Source organism: Malaya genurostris, chromosome 3, assembly GCF_030247185.1.
Source record: "Malaya genurostris strain Urasoe2022 chromosome 3, Malgen_1.1, whole genome shotgun sequence".
Classification (NCBI taxonomy): Eukaryota; Metazoa; Arthropoda; class Insecta; order Diptera; family Culicidae; genus Malaya; species Malaya genurostris.
Window position 1 is genome coordinate 229,665,895 of NC_080572.1, and position 24,244 is coordinate 229,690,138.

Sequence of the window (24,244 nt, forward strand, 5' to 3'; positions counted from 1 at the left end):
CCCCTAAGGAAATATTGCTATATCGTAACTAAAGAAAATAAAATGTTAAAGTTTCATGTGTTCTACCTTCCGTCATCATTATTTCCCATAATTGCGAACAAATACTCACTGTATGTAAAGAAAAAGACAGGAAATATCATATTTTTCAAAACCCCTTAAAAAAATTCTTCACAAATATATGGGAAACATGACGCCCAATCGTAGAAAACATAAAAAATATACATTTTAAATTATTCGGAGTCACGGGTATCTGAACATAGAGGTAGGATGATCTTAAACAACAGGTGAACATCCATCAAAACAATGGAGCGAAACACATGACAACAATGGGACAAAACGCACTCTCATAAAGCTTCTACTTTTTATCTAAAGAAGGTTTAAGCCTTGCCGTGGAAGAAATACTTGCCAGATGAAAGATTGCTCACTATTATCCTTGAAATTGATAACTAATACATAGCTTTTGTAAGCGAATTCTTAAGCCTCTTTCCCCACACAACTCGGGTCATTTTGCCACCAAAAGCATGGTATGAAAATTTTGACGATTTCTCTATAAAATTGCAAATACATCGTCTATATTAGAACTAATTTTTTAAAAACGAAGGATTGGCAAAGAAGTTCGTTAGTTACATGATCAAAATCATTTTTCTCACTCTAGAAAATTAATATGGAACGAAGACCAAAAATTACATAGGGTAACGGCTCCCGATTTCATCTGAGCTCCTATTTCCATCTCATCCCTTCACCTCATTACTTTGAACATGAATAATATCTTACAACGTACCAGAACCAAACTGTGAAATGTTTTATATTGATTATTCAAGCTATTGTCACACTTTCGAATTGAAAAAAAAAATGGTTTTAAATTCTTCGGTGATCGTTTTTTTTTTCATTGAAAACAAACTGACTCTTCAATTTATTACACATTTACGTCTTAAGATTAACGGTTCGTCATGTTTCTGAATACCTACTAATCGATTCGTCTCTAAACATGATCACTATTTTGCACAATTACACTACTATTGAATGCTGGATGAACTCATAATTTGTAATGTTCACTTGCCACCTGTTCAAATACGGATCAACAACTTCAAAAATTACCCGACAAGCAATAAAAGTCTTCAAATATATGAGATGAAAGCTTTCCAATTAGTTTACTTAATTGCGCTTTGTTTTCATCTCATTTGGTTTCGCAAAGTTGTCAAGTTTTCTCATAATGTCTCAATACAATTCTTTTTCTTCTTCAAATTATCATCAACAAGTATTTTTTGGTATCCGTGGCAATAGTTTAATTATATTATTGATATTTATATTTCAATAAAACTGTTTCGGTTTCAAATATTACCAGGAAGCGCGGGTTAAATACTAATGAAACAACCATTGTGACAAATCTGGTAGCACTGGTTTCTTTCCGCTATATGTCAACATAACGCTGTGAAGTGTGTGTGTTTCATCGGCTGTGCACAGAGATGCCAGATATTTTCATAGAAAATATGTTTTGCTTTCAAAAAAGTCTGTATCTGCTCTATCCGTATTCACTAATAAAATGAAATTTCTATATAAAAATTCTGTTAAAAAATAATTCATTGCTGCACTCAGTTATATAAGTACAAATTGGTTTAAGATTGTTTAAAATGTTTGTCAGTGTTCATCATCAAATATCTGCACAGAAGATTTCCATGTTAACATTTGATTTATCCGTTGATTAATAAACTTTTAAAGAATCACTGCAATCAAATACTAATAGATACTCAGAGAGATCTAAATCTAATTTTTTACTTCTCACTTTTTATGAACCTGTACAAATCTGTATTAAATATTGGAAATCTGTATAAGTTTTTATACAGATTTCCAATATTTAATACAGATTTGTACTCTGATTTAAATTAATTCACGAACGCAAAAGTCTATACAATACAGAAAAATCTGTATAAATGGCATCTGTGGCTTAGGAGCAGAGTAGTGGACACATCGGAAGTGCATTTAGCAGGTTTTTGAATACTAGTTCGATTTCCAACAAATGTGAATTAATTCCCAAAGTGGAGCAAGGCGACTTATGTAGAAATTTGAAATAATTATAGTGATTTTAGTGGCTAAATCTTGTTTTTGAGGTAACGTCCTTACAAATGAGACGAAATAGGGAGCCCTTTCCCTATAACAGAGACATTATCGATATTTGGTTATTTTTCCAGATATTATTGAGCTATTGCTACCAAAATTTTACTGTAATCTACTGCCATAACAGACTTTCAGTTTCATTAAAATTTCTGTGAAAAATATTTGTACAGGGTCCGGCACTCGAAGTGTAACCAATTAAAAAGGCCATAAATTCAGTTTGGAAAATTACTTTTACTTAATTCAAAGTCCAAATTTTGTAAAAATAATACAAAATTCAGAATCAATTCACTTTTGCTCGATATGACCACCTTTTGCCTTGACTATGGCCTTGAGACGGTCAAAAAACGAATCGCAAGCTGCCCGAATGTGACTTGCAGGTGTATTTTGGCCCATTCGCGGACAATAACTTTTTTCAGCGCCTCGAGACTGGGGTATCTTTTAGTTCGGACTTTGCTCTCCAAAATGGCCCAAAGAGAATAATCCATTGGATTCGCATCTGGTGAATTCGAGAGCCATTGTGTGGACGTGATGAAGTTCGGAACGTTGTTTTTCAGCCATTCTTGGTTCACTCGAGCTTTGTGAGACGGTGCCGAGTCCTGCTGAAACGTCCATGGTCTGCCACCGAAATGTTTGTCTGCCCACGGCTTCAAAGCAACCTCCAGAATACTTTCCCGATAATATGTCGCATTTACCTTGACGCCAGGCTCGAAGGTCTGAAGTTGGTTACACTTCGAGTGCCGGACCCTGTAGCTTCTGAGAAAAGCGTGAGGTAAATTTTGACTCGCGGGTACGTTTTAGTCCATCTACCCCTAAGCAGAAATTTCAAAACTCTGCAATAAAAAACCTTTTCGTCTTTATTGTAAAAAAACGTCCTTTTTTTATCAATCAACATGTGTTTTCCGCGTGAATATTCTTCGTTGTGTGCAGTTTTCATGATATTTTTTTAATGATCGTCGTAAAGACTGCCCCAGAAAGTATGGACGCACTTTAATTTTGCTGTAAATAATTCACAAGTGTTAGATATTGAAATTTTATTCGATATACTGATAATATTAGACTACAAACAACAGAATATTATTCTCAACATTTGCTACTTAGCCATTGTAGACTAGCTGGCGCACCTTCTTGCGAACGTTCCTCATTAAATTCCGTACAGACTTCTTGGCGTCAAGTTTTGACACTTTTTTCCAATCTTTTTCGAACTGTTGAATGATTTCGGCTGCCGAGACATGTTCCTAAGATGTGCCTTCGTTAATGCCCAAAATTCCTAAATTGGTCGAAGTTGTGGGCAATTTGATGGATTCATGTCTTTTGGGACGAAAGTGACATTTTTGGTAGTGTACCATTCTACCGTTGAATTCGAGTAGTGGCAAGAAGCAAGATCTCGCCAGAAGACAACAGGATCCTTGTGGCTTCGAATCATGGGTAGAAGTCGTTTTTGTAAACATTCCTTGATGTATATTTCACTGTTCATTGAAGCAGTGGTGATGAAGGGTTTCGAAATCTTACCGCAGCTACAAATTGCTTGCCAGACCATAGCTTTCTTACCAAATTTTTCGACTTCAATCGATGTCTCGGACTGGTTTAACATTTGACCTTCTCGCACCGTATAATATTGTGGTCCAGGCAAGGATTTGTAACCGAGTTTCATGTAGGTTTCGTCGTCCATGATTATGCAGTTCAAATTTCCAGCAAGAATCGTATTGTACAGCTTTCGAACCCTCGGCCTGATCGATGATTCTTGTTTCGGACTACGTTTTGGTTGTTTCTGCTTCTTATAGGTTCGAAGATTCAAATGTTCTTTAGCGCGAAGAACATTTGATTTCGAAGTGCCCACCTTTTTGGTCACATCCCAAACTGAAACCCCCTTCTTTTGCTCGAACGCCTTCAGTATACGTTTATCCAACTGAGGGTTAGCAGGATCTTTTTTTTACCCGTTTTCGGTTTATCCACAAAGGTGTTATCCTCACCGAACTTCTTGATTGCATTTCGCACAGCTTTTTCACTTACTCCTTCCATTTTTGCTATCTTTCGCAGTGACAGTCCGCGTTCTGTGCACCATTTGTACACAATTTTTGACGTTGTTCTGCTGAAAGTCCACGCATCTCGAAACAAACTAATGAAAACGACTAAACAACTACACAAGTGGTTAAAGAAGAGTTTAAACAACAGGACGCAGGAATAAAAATTGACAGATTCTGAACCATTGCGAAATGGCAGCGGTTTTTGGTTACGTCCATACTTTCTGGGACAGTCTTTATTAAATTAATTGTTATTAAAATTTTAGAAGTGCAAAACGAATCGAAAATAGAAATTGTATGAAACCTTAAAAATATTCCTTTCAATCTAAACGAGTGAAAATCGGTTAAGCATTCCATGAGATGTAGAAGTATATGTAGTTCCTCTTTAAAGTTTTCGTCATTATTTATGGTACTAATGGTACGGTAGAAACGGTATTCAGAGACCAGCATAACCAAAAATAGTTCGTAAATCCATGAATTAGGATGACGAATAAATTGAAATAGTTTTGAGCCCAAATTTGAAGATTTTTTTGTCTCGTCATCTTCTATGACGGCTTGAATTTTAAAAACTCATCACCTTGTAATTTCAAAATTGTAAGTCGGAATCTGATAAAATTCACCAATTTTATATGGGATCATAAGTTTATTTTGATTTGAATTCATTTTGACCTTCTTTTAGCTTCTCTATTCCTGATACTTACGAAAACGAAATTCGAAAATCGGTGTAGACGAAGCCAGTTAAATTCGCTTAATGGATTGTTGACTATTTCATAAGATTCAAAATTTTTGACAATCAGTGTAGCCATCTTAGAGAAATTGTAGAGGGTTCCACATAAAATGTTTGGGTGTTCAAAAAACAGGCAGTTTTTATTGGACCTTAAGACCTTTTATTTAAATGCTAGATGGAAAAAATCGGTTCAGCAATCTACTAGCAAAAAGAGTGACATTTTTTTAATTTCATTACATATATCATATATCATCCGTGTAGCTCCGGAACCAGAAGTCGGATCCAAATGAAATTCAGAAACCTTATATGGGAGCATAGGACTGTTCACACACAAATTTGTTTATCTCGATGAACTTCTTCGAATGGCATTAGGGTTTAAGAAGTTGTGTTCTTCCATGAATTATTGTTGCAAGCAGTATAAATCAATATAAATATGGAATTGTTTTGAATTTTAAAATACTATTCGAACGTTAACATCAGCTTATTTTACCCCATAGCTCCGGAACCGAGAGTCAGATCGAAAGAAAATTCAGGAATTTTGTATGGCACCACAAGAACTTTCATTTGAATATTAGTTTGTGAAAATCGATCCAGCCATCTCCGAGAAAAGTTAGTGCAAAAAAACGTTACACACAGACCTTTTGTGTATTCGACGAACTGAGTCGAATGGTATATGACATTCGGCCCTCCGGGTCTCAGTTCAAAAGCCGGTTTTCACAGTAATTTCATAACCTTTCTATTTATGAAAGGTAAAAAATTTTCCTTATCATAATAATTCGGGGTCCAGGAATAAATTCAATGGACTCGACGAAGTTTCATTATCTAGCTTTAAACAGAACGAGTTTGGACCCTTACTATTATTCTAAAATATGTAGCGAGGAACACATGATCCAGCTAATACTTTGTATACATAGTGATATGCTAATTTAGCTCTCATATTGAGTAAACAAACTGGCAAACTAACTAATGAGAGAGAAAAGCATTCTTCCACATCTGCTCCAGATTGGCGAGATTCGCTTGCAGTCAATAAAGGAATGGCTTTGTGTGAACCACTCACCCGGAAAAAAATACTATCGTATCGGACAATTTTTCAAAATGCTATTTACATTAATTAAAGTTTATCTCCGTGGAACGTGAAAGGGCGCCCTGACATCAGCGTTGTCCGTTCCAGAAACCCTAGACCGCACCAGTTGCGGTTGTTCCGGTTTGCTGATCATTAGTGTGCAATTTTTTTTATTATTTTTTTTTTTTGTTTCATTCACCAAAGCCACCGTTAGTGCAGTATCAGCATGAGTGGGTTCTGTTGACCGCGTTTGAAAAGAACAGCACAAATGACCCGATTCGACCGAAGACTGCCACAGTAATTTATTACCCCGCAAGTAAGAACAGAACAAACAACCCGAAAACTGTGTTGATAATTAATCTATTAGGTGCTTTTGCCAGCTGCCCCGAGCTGCTTTTTAGGGACAACACTGCGAAAAAGGTGCTCGAAGTAATTTACAATCAAATGATGCAGCGCATTGTGAATTCTCCTGCCGAGAGTAAGGTATAATCAGTAAATACTCGTCTCAGAGCATTTTCAAAGCAGACGCATGGTTCTTTGTAAAAATTGAATCATTTTAACGCACGGTCTTATTCCGTAATCTGAACCACACATTCGTGAGTGATGCATGAAACAATACATTTCCGATCCATCAGGCTTCCCGTTTCAATCACAGCACCGAACTGCTTTGCAATCCGGAATAATTCCTTTTCACCATCGACTAAATTAATTTTCATCGATGAGGAAGCGAAAAAAAATCTCTGCTATTTTAAAAGTTCACCCTGCCGAAACGAACGAAGCGATCGCTGTATTCAGTATTGTTTGAACTAAATAAATGGGATATTGCTCTTTGCTAGCCTGTGTTAAATGAGAGGCTTCGCCAGCGGAAGTTCCGGGAAACAATTTTGTTTCACTGTTGGTCAGCTGCAACATAAATATGCACTAAAATGCATACGAAGCGAGAACTTCAACAACAACAACAACACACAAAAAATACCGGATAGCGGAACGAAACTCGATTGCGGGAGTATATCCGCCGGAAATGGAGGAAAAACTTCCCGCAACGAGAATTTGAAATATAAAAATGCATCACTGAGCGATTCAGAGGAAGAGAAAACATCGACGTGGCGCACACTAGAAAGGGTTTCCATGTAATCGGGATCGGGCCCCTATTTCCTACGGACGGAAATGGCAAAAAGTTAAGCGAACTGTATTTTTCATACCAGATTTTGGTTTATTTGGTTTAATTAATTAAATAATGTTTTATTGAAATAGTTGAACATGGTATTATTGGTGGGAACTTACTTTGCTCCGGATTGCATTTGAGTTTTGCTTCGTTCGGATTTCGAACCAAAGTTTCAATGTAATTCGGAACGTGTGAATAAGGATCACCAACGTAGCACACGAACGGGAGAAACTAGAAAAGAAACATTTATATTAGATACCTACAATTCCGTATCCTGTCAGCCGGAAGAGATGAATACGAGAAACGTAAATATTATTCCAATGTGAAACAAATCTAATGACAGAAGACGAGATATTCTTTCGGTAATCTTTCACACAAAAGCAACGCCTCAAACCCGCCCTGTCAAGTATCGATGTATGTACTTTTTTCCTTTGGTTTTCTAAAGATGTAGCACGAAAATGAAAAGAAATAAACTCGCTGAAGTTGAACCGTTTTCAATCAGCTTTCGCCGTGCATTGAGTGGTATCATGATGTAAAAACGGCGAACCGTGAATCGAGCAGTACAATTACGTCGAGAGGAAGAAAGGAAAACAATTTCACTTTATTGCCCGGTAATTTTCCGACCACTTAAACAATAGTTGCATGTGCCCGTAGGAGGATTAGAGTTTTATGATTTAATACTTAGCCCGATAGCACCGACTTGGAACCGACCGAACCGACTTGACTCGCTGATGCAGAGAATTGCTTACATTCGCAGGAAACAGTTATCCTGCTCCGTTTTTATACGGCTCTAAAACTTCCCCTTCTTGGTTGTAGCCAGAACAACAAAGTCCACTGTAACATGGTTGTCTGCTTTTTGGAAACGAACAATCTTGTGATTGCACATTCATCAATCGGCTACCAGTCATGCAATTTTCCTGTTGAGGTTAAGTTCCGTGTCGGAATACAGCTCCTTAACTTATCACTAGAACATGTGACACAAATACTTTGCACATTAAAAACAATGTTCTGTTCATGAATCATAGCTCTAAGGCTCTCCATCAATAATGTCTTATTTACGCAAGAGTGATTCACAGAAATTACGTTTGAACAAATCCAGAAATTTGTAGTGAAACTTTGCACGCGTATTTTTTTTTTTTTTTTGCACGGATTGAGAGGCGAATGCATTTTTGCTTGAAAATATTTTCAAAGCGTGTCTGGAAATAGTTTTTGGTTCCTAAGGATCCTTTCGTCTCCGCGTCGACGTGCATATTGTATACTTTAAAATTGTTGAAAATGGCGCCTAGATAACAGGAATTGCGAAAACTGTGCAGGGCATTCAAATGAAATGTGGATAAAGATCAGAAAATTGTTTAGATAAAACCTCTCCGAGAAGGCTTGAATAGGCGAAAAGTTGGTCACAACAATTATACACCCGAACATCCGTTTACGATTTTTTTTAAATTATCTTCATTTCCCAAATAACGTCAACTTTTTTGTCGTGAATACGACTTAATTTACTTTGAGGCGCCTTTTCAAAATTTATTATATACAAGAATGGGTAGAACCTAATCGCGAATATCTCTTGTTGTATTTAACGCAGCAACATATTTTTTTCTTCATAACAGTTCGGCTGAAAAGTTCGTATCGTTTAATAGAAACACACATTTTTTTGCCAAAATTCGTTTTTATTATTCAACATAATTGCCATCAGAGGCGATACAGCGATTATAGCGATCTTTCAACTTTTCGAAACCATTTTTGTAGTACGATTTGTCCTTTGCCTCAAAATAGGCCTCAGTTCAGCGATTACCTCCTCATTGCTGCTAAATTTTTTACCAGCGAGCATTCTCTTGAGGTCTGAGAACAGGAAAAAGTCACTGGGGGCCAAATCTGGAGAATACGGTGGATGAGGGAGCAATTCGAAGCCCAATTCGTTCAATTTCAGCATGGTTTTCATCGACTTGTGACACGGTGCATTGTCTTGATGAAACAAAACTTTTTTCTTCTTCAAATGAAACCGTTTTTTTGAAATTTCGTCCTTCAAACGCTCTAATAACGCTATATAATAGTCACTGTTGATGGTTTTTCCCTTTTCAAGGTAGTCGATGAAAATTATACCATGCGAATCCCAAAATACAGACACCATAACCTTACCGGCCGATTGTTGAGTCTTTCCACGCTTCGGTTCATCGGGTGCAGTCCACTCAGCTGACTGTCGATTGGACTCCGGAGTGAAGTGATGGAGCCATGTTTCGTCCATTGTTATATATCGACGAAAAAAATCGGTTTTATTTCGATATAACAGCTCCAAACACTGCTCAGAATCATCAATTCGTTGTTGTTTTTGATCGATTGTGAGCTCACGCGGCACCCATTTTGCACAAAGCTTTCTCATATCCAAATATTCGTGAATAATATGTCCAACACGTTCCTTTGACATCTTTAGGGTGTCAGCTATCTCGGTCAACTTCACTTTACGGTCATTGAAAATCATTTTGTGGATTTTTTTCACGTTTTCATTGGTAACAGCCTCTTTTGGACGTCCACTGCGTTCATCGTCTTCGGTGCTCATATGACCAGTACGAAATTTTGCAAACCACTTACGAATTGTTGCTTCGCCCGGTGCAGAGTCTGGATAACACTCATCAAGCCATTTTTTGGTATCGGCGGCACTTTTTTTCATCAAAAAATAGTGTTTCATCAACACACGAAATTCCTTTTTTTCCATTTTTTTCACAATAACAAAAGTAGCTTCACTCAAAATGCAATATCTCACAAACTAATAATCATACAGCTGTCAAATTTATACACGTATCTTTTGAAGGTTGGTACTAACTGAAAATGGTATGGATTTAATTCTAGTGGCGCCTTCTCATAGATACGATAAGAACTTTTCAGCCGATCTGTTATCATCGAACATATGGTCAGCAATTTTATTATTAAATTTTCAGTGGTATGAGAAAACCACAAATAATTCAAAATTTAGGTTTTTAAAAATGTTGGGTATGAACGAGCATTAAGGTGGAATTTAGTGCCAAAATAAGGCGCATAAAATTCCAACTGCATGTTTTATTTTCTAGTAAGACAGGCACAGTCAGACAAACATGTATGCTTATAAACCATGAGTGTTTTTATTTTACTAATATGAAGTAGGAACACTTGTGCATGTTGTTTAAGACGCTCTTATAATTGATTTTCTCGCCTATTGCGAAATTGTTCATTCTTTGTTACATTCTCACAACAAATCAGTTGTATGCCCCACAACAAGAGGCATTAAGCAAAGTCTTGGCATTACATTCCTTTTGTGGAATTTGGCCTTTCTGTTTCAACAGACTTCGCAGCCGATTCTTAGTGTACAGAATCATTGCATGGCTAGTACTATGGATCCTACTGACACTAAGAATCCTTCCAGGTCGGGGCTCGAACATACGACAACTGGCTTGTAAGACCAGCGTCCTATGCATTGTACCGCCAACCCGGGAAAACAAGAGACATTACGCCTCACAATAATGATGCATTATGCCGCTTGAAATGTCAAATAGAAAAAAAGTAGGAAAAGAAATATTATTTCCATCCGAAATTATTTGCGTAATCAACTAATAGTAACATTTTCGATCCTTCCAACGCTACATTTTGTTTCAATAATCGTTATAAATCTTTAAAATGTCATGCTGATGTAGATGTGCACCAGTAACTGACATTATTGAACCGCACCGAATGCAAGTCGGTTCGATACTGAGCTTCGCATGAAGGCAGTTGTTGACTGAGTAAAAAATATGACGGAGACGATATTTATAGATTCTGTTTTGTGTAATAATTCATACTGTACAAAACAATGGGATATTTTTTCATACATGACACGAAGCCAAGAGGATGACATCATTATGGCATTCTGTGATTGGCTCGTGAAAGCATAACTAAGGTCAAACCGATTTTCCAATGGTGTACTATTGAAATGCTAAAACGACGTTACAATACATGTTTAAATTATAGGTTTCTATATCCCTTGATGATTAGATTATATAAATTCATCCACAGCTATAAACTTTCAAAATTTCTAACGCAGGTAGTTTCGAATTTTCAATTGATACCCGGCCTCGTAGAATGAAGAGTAAGACCGTTTTAATATCGAAAATGAAAACATGCTGATGACATTCACGGTCGTGAAACAACAAGAGCAAAGTACATAAAAAATCGACAAAGTGGTTGAGCAGGGAATCTCCTAACTGTCTGCCAGCACGGTGAAAAATTCAAAGCTCCCATAAAGTCTGAGATGGTTTGTCTCGATGCAGTCACTTTTTATGCGTGGCTTCGGCAGTAGCGTGCTTGTTTGGGAAACAGGACCGATTTTGTTAAGCGTTTGTCCCCAATTCAGCTTCAAAATTGCCCTCCAAGCTCGAAGCGAATGCTCATTGCAACGCATGTAGAAAAACGTCCGAATCAGGCGAAAAAGTGTAAAAATCGCGATTGGTAGAAAGTGCATTTCCCGAATGCAGCCATATTTTGGGCCTGGCTTCTTGAGTACAGTGTGCTTGGTTATGAAACAATACTGATTCCGTCCAGTGTATTAACAAATATATGGTAAAAGAAAAAGTTTAAGGTATTTTTCAATGCGGGAGATGAGACAAAAAAACTTTTCGAAAATTGTATGTTTTCAAAGGATAACAATCTTTTTGCTAAAGTCTGAGTTCATTCGTATTGATGATTGCTGTCATATTCGTGAGCAAAGAAAACCCCGCCATAATCGAATCCAATGTCGAAGCCTATGTCTGTTTTCCGTTTTCAGGAATCTGTGAAATACAAATTAATCTCTGATTTCGTGAACTCGGATGTGTTGAAGCGCACAAAACTTTTCTCACATCAATGCATGATCGACGGAAAGGCATAAGATGTGAACTTGTGAGCGCCTAAATGGGTTACCTTTGGTGGCCAGAGGCGGCAAAATCACTCCAGTGGGGCGGGTTTGAATAGCAGATGTCATAAAACGACATTTGAAGTCGTTGAAGGCGACTTCCGTTCATTTATATTCTTTGAAAATCCGTACAATACGGCTTGTTTGCCAGAAATCCACAATTTGAAAAAAAATTCATCTCAAAACTAATCACAGTTGCTAAATTAGGCTGCATGAAAATACGAAATTTTGAGTTCACTGCAGTCATTAGGGTCTGTACAAACTTCTCTGCAACCGATTTAGTAGCTTTTGTCCAACAATCTAGACATTTTTCTATAGTTGTAGCGTAGGTGATTGCTCTTCTTTTGGTACGACGACTCCAAAACATTTTTGGTGTAGTGACAAAATGTCAAATCATGCCAGAATAGCTAGGGAGTGTCATGGTTGCTTAGGAATGGTAACAATGGCTTATTTAGGCAATCTTCATGGTATATTTCCTTGTTTACCGTCCCAGCAATGATGCTGCTTTGGCTTGCTTGACCACAGCTGCATAGTGCCTGCCAAACCACACATTTTTTGGAAAACTTGGCATTTTTCTTCATCCTGAATGAAGTGCTCCTCTACGCCATTCCGTTGCATGGCAGTATAAAAAAAACATTCCAGAAAGCTAATTAAAGTCTTCCAGCACATAAGTTTCATCGTAGGTTTTAGCAGATCATTCTGTTTATCGTTACGGTTCGGTACAGTTTTTATCTTTAACGACTTGCGACCGTGCAGATGCTTGAAAGTATGCATAAGTATTTTTTTTTTTTTTATTAATGACACTTTACCATCTTTGTGGCATTCGTGTCAGTTTGGTTTCCTGGGAAACCATGCATAAGTATGCTTTTTTGCACTTGCTCTTCTTTTGACACCATCTTCGATCTCAAAGCTCTAAGTATCGCTAAAACTAGATTTTACACAATGAACAGACATGCGTTCATCATTCTGCGAAATATTTCACGCGATGATGAAATATTTCCTGAGAAATACGTATTTAGGATTGTCCAGGTTTTGTTGTGAAAAAACCTTAGGCATATTTTCAGAAGCAAGTATACATACTTCAAAAAGTTAGTAATGAAAAACAGTATTTTACCTTTTTTTATAAATATACAATAATAAGTATAGAATTCGCTCAAACTTTAGAAAAAAAGCTTCTCAAACTTTAGAAAAAAGCATACTTTCTACTGTTGCAAACAAGCACCGTGCGGTTGCATAATTTCTTCATTAAAAATAAACAAAGAAACGAAGGGATTCTTACAAACAATTGTCGCGAAAAAAACATTGGTATAATTTAAAACTCAAAGCATACTTCTTCATTCTTACCAAAAAAAATCCACTACAAAACAAAGCACTTTCTTTTCCAGCTCGGCACTCTGGTTCCGATCGCGACCCCAGCCCCACCGACAACCACCGTGATACCGCCACCTCGCCCAGATCTGCAAGCATCTAATCTGATAAACAACATCCCGCAGCCGGTCGAGGGACCGTCGGTAAGTTGACTTTCGTAATAATTTTCTGTTTTATTATTCTCACTTTTGTGTGCAAATTTCATACGAAACCATCCCCCGTAAAGTCCACCACGTAAAGCAAAACTTACGGCCTTCCTCTGTTCTGATCCAGCCAGGCGAATAAAGCAAAATTTATTTCCCCTCAACATTCTTTCCACGGGTCGGCTCCGGGCCAGTGCATCGTCAATGACTAGCGTTCTAGAGAAATTTCAATTTCGGTCCAGTACTCGGAAGTACTAAGCGGCTGGTCCCTCAAATTGGACCATTTTGCATCCCATTGTTCCCCGTTGTCTTCTCCGTTTGTCCGAACTGACGGGTATAAAAATCCAACTTGCTTTGCATTCTTCGCCTTCAAGCGAAAATAAAACCAACCAAGAGTATCTAGCCGCCTTCGATGAGGCGGCGGATCAGTCGAAAAATTTACGACACCACCGCTGTCATTGAAATTTATGTTTCATTTCCTCGGAATAATAATCCTATATTTATAATTTAAAGCGCCTCTTCATTATCATCCCCGGTTTGTCAGGATCGGAGCCCAAAAAACGGCCGGCCGGTGCGATCCGTGGAAACAATGTGACACCACCGACCGCACGGAGACTATAACAGCAACACGGTTCCATGAATAGATGCTCTCTAGGGTCCATCCTGTTGATGCTCGATGCGATAATCCGGCAAGATATTCTCGCCATTTCGACCGATGCGATGATGCGCTCGGATTTTTTTCTCTCTTCTTCCGTTTAGAAAGATCGGAAAACGGCGATAGCCATGCTTGTTTGTTTATTTTCGGAATAGACAAGATCTTTTCGGAAACAAAAGCTACTGATACTGGTTTGAAATTGAATAGGATGTTCTTGTTGCGCTCATCAGGGGCCAGGACGGACGAGCGTCGTTGCAGATTCGGGTGAGCGCTGCTATCTGCCGACGCAAAAACGATAGTTTTATCTTAGCCAATACCCTCAACAAACAGGCATGTGTTTTTCTGAATACAAAATTGATTAAAATCGGACACTTTTTCCATACGGACATCAATGCATCAAGTGAAAAAGGGTAAAAAGTGTTAGAATGCAACTGATATCACAATGCTGAGCTTTAGCTCACTCAACAAATCTATGATGTTACGTAAAATCATATTGAAAATTAACAGGACAGTTTTATTATATTGAAAGTGAATCAATTGATTCAATACTTATACTTATAACCCGTAGTTGCGTTCACTTGCAGAGTCAATAACTTGCCAGCGCATGAAACTTCCCATTTATTGATTTGAATTATCTACAGAAATAAATTGTTTTACTACAATCTAATAGCGTCAATTGTTTGTATCAGAAAAAAAAAAGTTTTAGAAAAATTTTCTCTTACATCAATAAAATTTCATTCAATTTGCGGAACAAGTACAGGGGGATTTTTTAAGAGGTATAGGATTTGACTTTCAAAAAATAAACACTAAAAATTTGAGAAAATTGATGAAATCTTTATTGAAATCGATAGAACAATCAATATAATTTAAAGTTTGAATATTTGATTTCATGCTAATATTGACTGCGGCTCCGCTTTAGATGGCCCATGCGCAAGGTTCAACTTTGGCACAGTCTCTCATATATATTGGCCGTCATTTCACGAATAATGCCACCGTCCAACAATCCACACCAAACAGTGACTTTTATGAGATGTATAACTAACTCTTGCAATGCTTCTGGCTGCTCTTCACTCCAGATGCGACAATTTTGCTTCTCAACGTATTCATTCAACAAAAAAATGACCCTCGTCGCTGAACACAATTTTTCAAAAAAAATGGATCCTTATCCAATTGTGTCAGCGCCTACTCATGATTAAATTATAAACAAAACGATGATTCATGATTAAATTATAGACCAAACTGAACAAGTTTGACGATGACACAAGCCACGATTCACGCGTGATCTGTCAAAACCAGTGTTGCCAAAAAGATACCAGCAAAAAAATCAACCTTTTAAAACTAACTCATTTCAAGGTGCTGATCCGGTGCAATTTTTTAAATCGGTAAATTTGTAGTGCAGTATGACCTTCTCCAAGAGCTAAATAAGTAAAATGACAGAAAAATTTTTTTCAATACACCTAATCGTGAAATTATACCGTACTTTTCTTCGACTCCTCAACGAAATTAAAAACTATATAACCAACAAATTAAATCGTTCACAGATCGGTTAAACCGTCTCTGAGAAAACGGAAAAAGTACCACTATTTCAGGTATATCCGGAACCGGAATCCAGAAACTAGTGTAGTGGAAGTCGAATCGTACGGCCATCAATTAACATGACCTAAGAAATTAATTAGTTTCAAGTCAAATTTAGGAGAAAAGTGTACTGTTTTTGCATCGTGCTTCAGAGGATGGTTTAAAATTTGAAAGACTCATCATCGTGTAATTCCGAAACTGGAAGTTAGATCCGAGCAAACTATTTAAATTTTGTGTAGGACCTACAAATTTTTAATTTGAACCTAACTTTGTGAAAAACTACAAGGATCAGCCCCTTGGGGTTGTTCGCAGCCATTTATGTGGAACAAGGCAACAAAAATTTCTAATGATCGACATTTTCAATCAAACAGTTCAATCAATTGCACACTTTTTAATCCGTAGTTGCACGAGAGTCTGCTTAGTTTGATCTTTATTAGAAACCAACACCGAACATGCGAATCCAGAATAAAGACTCTGTTTGTCTAGATTTGTATTTGCTTTGTAGCCGACGAAATTACATCAATATCCCAAATGTATGCAATTATATCTTCGTACATACTTGCGATACGGATTTCAATATTTAAGCTTCTCTTCGCCAAGCTTGTGTTCAAGTTTTGTATGCACGAAGTTATTTTTATAGCGTTAAGTTTCTTTACTATTACTACCATTCTGCGATTTTGGTTGAAGCGATAAAATATTTCTCATTATTAATCGAGTTCATCTTATATAAATTAGAAATTAGTCTTAGGCGCTCAAAATTTACCATGGGGTAATAAAAAATTTCTGAGGCGAGAACTACATAACATGGAATTCCATCCGATGGCTCTTTTTGTCTTACTGTCTAACAACAACCTACCTCTATCATGCTACGCGTAGGACTGGAACGTTAGCTTCGCTTTTGTATCGATTGACCAATCAGAGCAATGCTTTTGCTTTGATATATCGCTTACTCCTTCAAAATCGTCGTCTAAGGTAGGGAAATCCGGTATTGCGGAGATTTTTATCATACAAAATAGGACACTGTTCGAAACGTAGAAATATTTCCAATCAAATGATGAAATCATTTTAATAATTGATGCAAAATAGACTGAGCCGTAAGTGTTTAAAACCTGACCACATTTCTACGTGTATTTTTCCTTGAGTTTCTAATATAGGGGTCCATATAGAATATAAAGATGTGTTCCACATCAAAACTGTTCAACCGTATTTAAAATATCTAAGTGGGTCAGATATTGGTAGTGTTGATAATTATTTCCTATACAGGGTCTGGCACTCGAAGTGTAACCAACTTCAGACCTTTGAGCCTGGCGTCAAGGTAAATGCGACATATTATCGGGAAAGTAGGTAGTAAGGTTGCTTTGAAGCCGTGGGCAGACAAACATTTCGGTGGCAGACCATGGACGTTTCAGCAGGACTCGGCACCGTCTCACAAAGCTCGAGTGAACCAAGAATGGCTGAAAAACAACGTTCCGAACTTCATCACGTCCACACAATGGCTCTCGAATGCACCAGATGCGAATCCAATGGATTATTCTCTTTGGGCCATTTTGGAGAGCAAAGTCCGAACTAAAAGATACACCAGTCTCGAGGCGCTGAAAAAACTTATTGTCCGCGAGTGGGAGAAAATACCTGTCACATTCGGGCAGCTTGCGATTCGTTTTTTGACCGTCTCAAGGCCATAGTCAAGGCAAAAGTGAATTGATTCTGAATTTTGTATTATTTTTACACATTTTGTACTTTGAATTAAGTAAAAGTAATATTCCAAACTGAATTTATGGCCTTTTTAATTGGTTACACTTCGAGTGCCGGACCCTGTACATTCGGAAATCAAATCCGGAGAAGGCCGATATAACCGTAAAGCCGAAATTCGTTCGTTTGGCCGTCAACTATCTTAAGGCACAGAGAACAGAAATCCAAGTAATTTTTTCAAAAAATCTGTGTAAAACATACGAGTAAAACTCCGTTAGAAAACAACCGTTGCACACGAGTTTGAACGCATGAATTACCATTGCATGAAATCTCGAACACAAGAGTCCATAAGGGATTACTGGGCTGCTCGAAGCGCCTCTACAGGAAAATTGATACTTGGTGATTTTTTTTTTAAAACCGTTAAATTTCTTACACGAATTTAAATCTCTAATTGGATGTATTTTCCCTGTGCCTAAAGGGAACTTTTCTTAAAACGGTGTTTTTCGTTCGTTCATTTCGAGTGTGGCGTATACAAACTATGGATTGCTCAATCTTCAATTTGTATGTAATTATTACTATTCTTTATTGAAACTGTCTCAGTGTAACTTTTATGTGAAAATATCGAATTGTTCCTGAGATATGGTTACTCAAAGTGTGGCAAGTTATTTCCGTAGAGGTAAAACGGTGTGCATTATAGACCCTCAGAAGTAGATTCTAGAACAAACAATATCACATGGTTTTTGTTTGTTCTGGAGTTCTCTATGGAACGCCGTTTTCGTTAAGAAAAATCCTCTTCTTAATCCACCTAGTGGTGTGATAATGCCTTCCTCTTGTCATTTAAACAGTTTCATTACAACATACTTTATTCATTACGATAATTTCTGATACGAATTTGAGCTGACAAATGTAATTATTGAAATTTGCACTGAATAGGATTTGTCCCGGGCTGGCGGTTCAGGGCATAGAGCGCAGGTCTTACAAGCTAGTTGTCGTATGTTCGAGTCCCGACCTGGAAGGATTCTTAGTGTCGATAGGATCGTAGAACTAGCCATGCAATGACTCTATATACTAAGAATCGACTGCGAAATCTGTTGAAACCAAAGGCCAAATTCCACAAAAGGAATGTAATACATGGACTTTTCTTGGACTGAATGGTTACTTTGCATATGGGACAGATATGAGTTGATATTTTTTTCACATTTTTCTGAACAAACTCTCAACTTTTATTGCAATTTCTGAGAGTATTTTGAGGATAGATTTCATTCCTCAAGCTAACTTAATATTGGCGAAAATCGATATGGGACTGATATGCGAGTATGGGCAGTATAGTAGTAATTCGAAATTTGTTTTGTAACTGTTGTTACCTATGGCTGAAAATGGTGCCTCAGAGGGCTCAAAGCCGAGCTTTCTGGTGTGGGGAAGAGTGAAGGGATAAAAAAAAGAGGGGGGGGGTCTAAATCTTCTAAAAGATTGAGCAGAGAAACAATATTTTAAAAGGTGCAAACATGCACTCACAGACGTGTTCGATATCGTCAAGCTGAGTCGAATGGTATATAACACTTGGGGTCTCCGCAGCACCGATCAAAAGTGGGATTTTCCAGCAATTTTATTACCTTTCTATAGAGAAAGGCGAAAGGATTTTTAAAAAATCTGCAACAAAATTTGCTAAATTTTGAATTTTCAAATTTGGTTAGGAAAAGAATGAAAAATTTCGTTACAAACAGAAATTAAAATTTTCAAAAACCTCTTTAGCAAAAAAAAATTTTAAAAAAATCTGGAATATTTTAAGACTTTTCTTTACGTTTCGTCTTAGACTCGTCAGTGCAGAGCAGTTCAAATTGAACTGCTTATTGCAAACTTAAACAGTTCAACTTGAACCGCTAAGCAGACGTAAAGTTAATGCTATTTGCAAAACACTTTTATATTTGGTACCGAAGTACCACGTCTTTCCTGACGTGCCGAACGAAAACGTTGTTTTCGGCTTATTGCAAATAGCATTAACTTTACGTCTGCTTAGCGTTTCAAGTTGAACTGTTTAAGTTTGCAATAAGCAGTTCAATTTGAACTGCTCTGCACTGACGAGTCTAAGACGAAACGTAAAGAAAAGTAAAAACGGTTATGTGCCCTAAGCACAAACATAGGCTAACCCCTAAATGATATTTTAAGAGTTATTGGAAAATTTTCTGATTTTTTTCAGAATTTTCCTAAATGTATTTTATGTGAAAAAAAATGTTCAAAATTTTAGAAATTTTTTATTCACACTTACCGTTTTGGTACCCCTCTAGATTCTACATCACTAATAAATTATTTATTAGTACATTACGCAGCATTTTTTCAAATTTTTAAAAAATGTGGACGGGTATAATATCAGACTAGAAAAAATATAAACCATTTGAAAAACCATGCGTCTCCATCAAATTATCATCCGTTGGAGACGCATGGTATTTAGTACTAAAATCGTACACCAATGACATTAAGGACTAAATACCACATGAAATACATTTTGATAAATTCTGAAAAAATAAAACAGCGCCGATCAAAAGTGGGATTTTCCGGCAATTTAATAGCTTTTTATACAGAAAAGCAATGAGATTTTTTAAAATCTACAACAAAATTTGAAAAATTTCGATTTTTTTCAAATTTAATTAGAAAAAGAATACAAAATTTCGTTACAAAGGGTGTAGCCGGGGTAGGCATATGAAAACTGCCCCCATACAAAAATAAAATTGATGTAAGCTGCTTGGAAGGGTTTGTATTGGAGATGATTTTCCCAAAATTTTAACCGTTTAACGTAATATTTGCGGAGTTAGGGTGGTTCTTCTGATTTTCATTTTATTTAAATTTTACTTCTTTAGCAAAAAAATTGAAAAAAAAAACAGGAATATTTTAGGAGTTATGGGAAACCTTTCTGATTTTTTTCAGAGTTTTCCTAAATGTATTTTATGTGAAAAAAAATGTTCAAAATTTTCGAAATTTTTGTATTCGCACATACTATTTTGGTACCACTCTAGATTTTACATCACTAATAAATTATTTATTAGTACATTACGCTGAATTTTTTTCAGATTTTTAAAAAATGTGGACGGGTAGGTTATCAGACTTTAGAAAAATATACACAATTTGAAGAAACATGCGTCTCCATCAAATTATCATCCGTTGGAGACGCATGGTATTTAGTACTAAAATCGTACACCAATCACTTTAAAACTAAATACCACATGAAATACATTTTGATAAATTCTGATAAAAAACAGAGAAGTTTCCCATAACTCCTAAAAATTTTTCATTTTTTTTTTGCTAAGAGGTTTTTAAAAATTTAAATAAAATGAAAATCAGAAGAACTAACCTAACTCCGCAAATATTACAGTTAAAGGGTTGAAATTTTGGAAAAATCATCGCCAATACAAACCCTTTCAAACAGCTTATATACATTTCATTTCTGTTTGGGGGCAGTTTTTATATGCTGCACCCTTTCTCAACGGTGTTCCATTCTAAATTGAATACGCTTCAATTATAGAGCAATTCCAGGAATGAGTAGACGAAAAAGTGATAAAATCAGAATCGACCTTCTCCGATTTGGATGAAACTTTGCACATGATGCTATGGCAAACCATAAGTTTTGAACCGATGGAGAGGTCAATCCGACTTACGATTGATTTTTAAATAGGGCGTATGTATTTTTGCATTTCACAAAAATTTCCTGTTTCAAATCGTTGTAACTCGGAAACCGTTAATTGTACAAAAATGACGTTCAGGAAAAAGTTGTAGGGAATCGATTGGGCACTCTAAAAAAAATATACACTGAAAAAAAAATTGATTTTTTTTCTCCATAATTTCAAAATGAATTTAAAAAAATTTAGTTAGAAAAAATCAGAGTTTCAATTATTATTATTTTAAACCTCTTATTAAAACCTACAGATTAATGGCTATCCCATCCGTGCCATTTGAAAAATGAAGAAGTTACAGCTAAAACAGTTTACGGGTGCATGCAAATGATCAAGTTCTTCTCGTTGTAATTCGGAAACCGTTAATCGTACAAAAATAACATCCAGGAAGAAGTTGTAGGAAATCAATAGGGCACTCTAAAAATATATACACTGAAAAAAAATTGATTTTTTTGCTACATGATTTCAAAATTAAGTAAAAAAATCAGGGTTTCGATTTTTTTTTAATTTTTATTTTAAACCTTACAGATTGATGGCTATCCCATCCGTGCCTTTTGAAAAATGAAGAAGTTGCAGCTAAAAGAATTTACAGATATATTCCAAATTTCAAGTTCTCGTTGAAAGATAATCATTTAAACAGTAGAACTAACGTAACTACGTCAAAACGAATGAACACATGTAGAATCAAAGAGGTGTGCCAGTTGACTACCTACTGTTTACAACCAACGTACGTACCGGCGAATTGCTATGCATCGTAGAACAGATATCAGTTTATAACAAATCTCTTTCGAAACAGTTACAATACTACAATATGGTTTTTCCAAAGTGCTGTAAACCTTTTCCTGGTTTTGTGTGTTCCGGAAAATTTTTCCAATTAACAGAAACCATAATTGGAAAGTTAGATGCTCAAAAGTGCAAGATTAAATTATATTAATCCATCAACAAATGACTGAGTTTTTATCGTTCAAAATTATGACAGAAAAAGATTACGCGACTATTTTTGACACATTGAATTGACACCCGGCCCCGTATAGTGAAGAGTTAGTGTGTTGTAGGATCGTAAATGGATCTTTTATGTCACCAGTACTTATGAAACTCTCTTTTTATATATGTATATCGTGCTGTTCATAAAACTTATGACAATCGTAAACGAATATAACCAAATACTTGTGCAACAACAGAATAATAACCAACCATCAATTTCAATATTTCTTGCCATTTAAAACTTATTTTATTCTCTTTCCACATTTAACCCCTTCCTGGTCGATTGCCCTTGAAAAACTCTAACTCGCTTAACCTACACAAATAAATTCATCCGAAATGCACGTAAATGTAGTTCACGGCGTCCCCGGAATACGAATCGGTAAATATTTCCCGAATGAATCATTTCTAACGTTCTAACTGTTTGTGTCTGTGTATTACGTTTTGGTTTCATTTTGTTTTACTATTCATCACGTTATTTTCATACGCTTGCAAATTTGCAAAAAGTTTTCAAATTATTATGATATAAATAAACTTAACTCAACTTTAGTTTAAATCCGCTTTGTATAGTCATTCATGATTCATTTTTGATTTCTGGTGTCATTTTTAGGCCACACAGTATTCACCAATTCAACTGAATTCATCAACTTCACTTGTCATCCTGAATATCTTTCATTTGAATATTGTTTAAATACTCTGATTACTAACCCGATGGTGCTTATTTTGGACTCAGTTGAATGCACTAACCAACCAACAACCAATCCTATAATGAACTACTTCAACTGAACTGAGCCATACTTTTTCATGAAAGTGAAAATAATGAGGCAAATTTTCGCTTCTTGAACATGTCTACCTAAGCGAAGCGAATTTCGAAAACTTCTATCGAAAATCCAGACTCGGAAGTCTCGGTTCCCTTGAAAATTCAAACAACCGGTCCAAACTTTTGCACCAACACACCAACGACGAAGCCAGCCTCTTTTTTGCAACGACTCGATAACGCCCCCCGCCCCTCTCCCTTCGTCGGACGGTTCGTAATTTATGATAATAAACGATAATTTTATAGCTGACATAATTTTCCAACTCGAGCGAGCAAAGCTTTAAGCTCACGGCTAAGCGCTGTGTGCCCGATGATGATGAAGATGAAGATGGCAAATATGAATATATATAAAAAAACAGTTCCACTGGAACGGGACAAAAAAAAATCTCCACAAACCACAACCACCACATCGACACTCCCTTATGGAGTGAAACTGACTTCTCTGCCTGCTAACCTCGATATCCGCCGTCGTGAGTAGATAACTGAAATGTTTTTTTTTGCGGAATTCGCTCGTTTAGCGTAAGCCGAAAAGTTTGACCAACATTTTTCTGTGTGGCGATTTTCACCAGCACGAACGACAATTTGTATGTACAAAACCGCTTTGCCCTCCTACGGTGCTGACAAACACGGCTAAATCAACTAACGCCTTTTGACACTTTTTTGATGTTCATTTAGTTGAAGCTCAGTACGGAAAGGGAAATGGTTTCCTTGACTTTTCAAAGCGATTGCAGAAGGAGGTCGTATACAAACTGTTGTTGGAGCAATATAAGTTGGACGATGTTTGCGGTGTTGAAACTGTCAACTGTTGCTTTATACCGTTCCGATTCGAGTTTCGTACATTCAAGGATTAAGGATAGTTCTCAAAACAAGTTTCCTTTCAATTCGCATTTTTAACTATCAAGTGAAAATAATAAATTTTTTTATTCGTTCAGTTTATTAGCCATCGGAAGCTAAGGTTGTTGCAAGAAAGGGCCCCTATGTAGTGACACATTACTTTAGACAGAAGAGCTTCTAAGCCAATCAAGTCAGTTCTATTTATGGGTAAAATTCCCATTTTCATAAAATCACCGCGTAATCGTTGTTTAATATTTAACATAAAAGTTTATACATAACTAGATTCTGACACATTCTCCTACCAAATTGTTTCATAAAACCTGGATCGAATGTAGCCATTTCTAAACTGTAAAATTCATTTTCCCATAATAACATTTCCCCGTTAGATTTTATACCATATCGTTCCACCGACACGTGAGACATTTTTAACCCACCCAACCTGCCAACATTGAATTTTTCTGCACCGAAGTCACCCTCGCTGGTTCCCAGTTCCAATTATGACCGATCAATTACGATTATGTTTGCCGCCATT

At 36.6% G+C, this 24,244-nt stretch overlaps 1 protein-coding gene across 14 annotated transcripts in view; it reads left to right on the forward strand.

The window, feature by feature from the left end:
* Positions 1-24,244, forward strand: part of LOC131439486 (collagen alpha-1(XVIII) chain) — an 805,709-nt gene that overhangs the window by 731,841 nt on the left and 49,624 nt on the right. For 12 of the 14 annotated variants that reach the window (XM_058610552.1, XM_058610559.1, XM_058610551.1 and 9 more), the window contains 2 exons: positions 13,371-13,496; positions 22,417-22,443. In XM_058610552.1, coding sequence (XP_058466535.1) covers positions 13,371-13,496; positions 22,417-22,443 — 153 coding nt within the window. The remainder of the gene's footprint in view (positions 1-13,370; positions 13,497-22,416; positions 22,444-24,244) is intronic. The other 2 variants (XM_058610556.1, XM_058610558.1) reach the window with 1 other exon arrangement.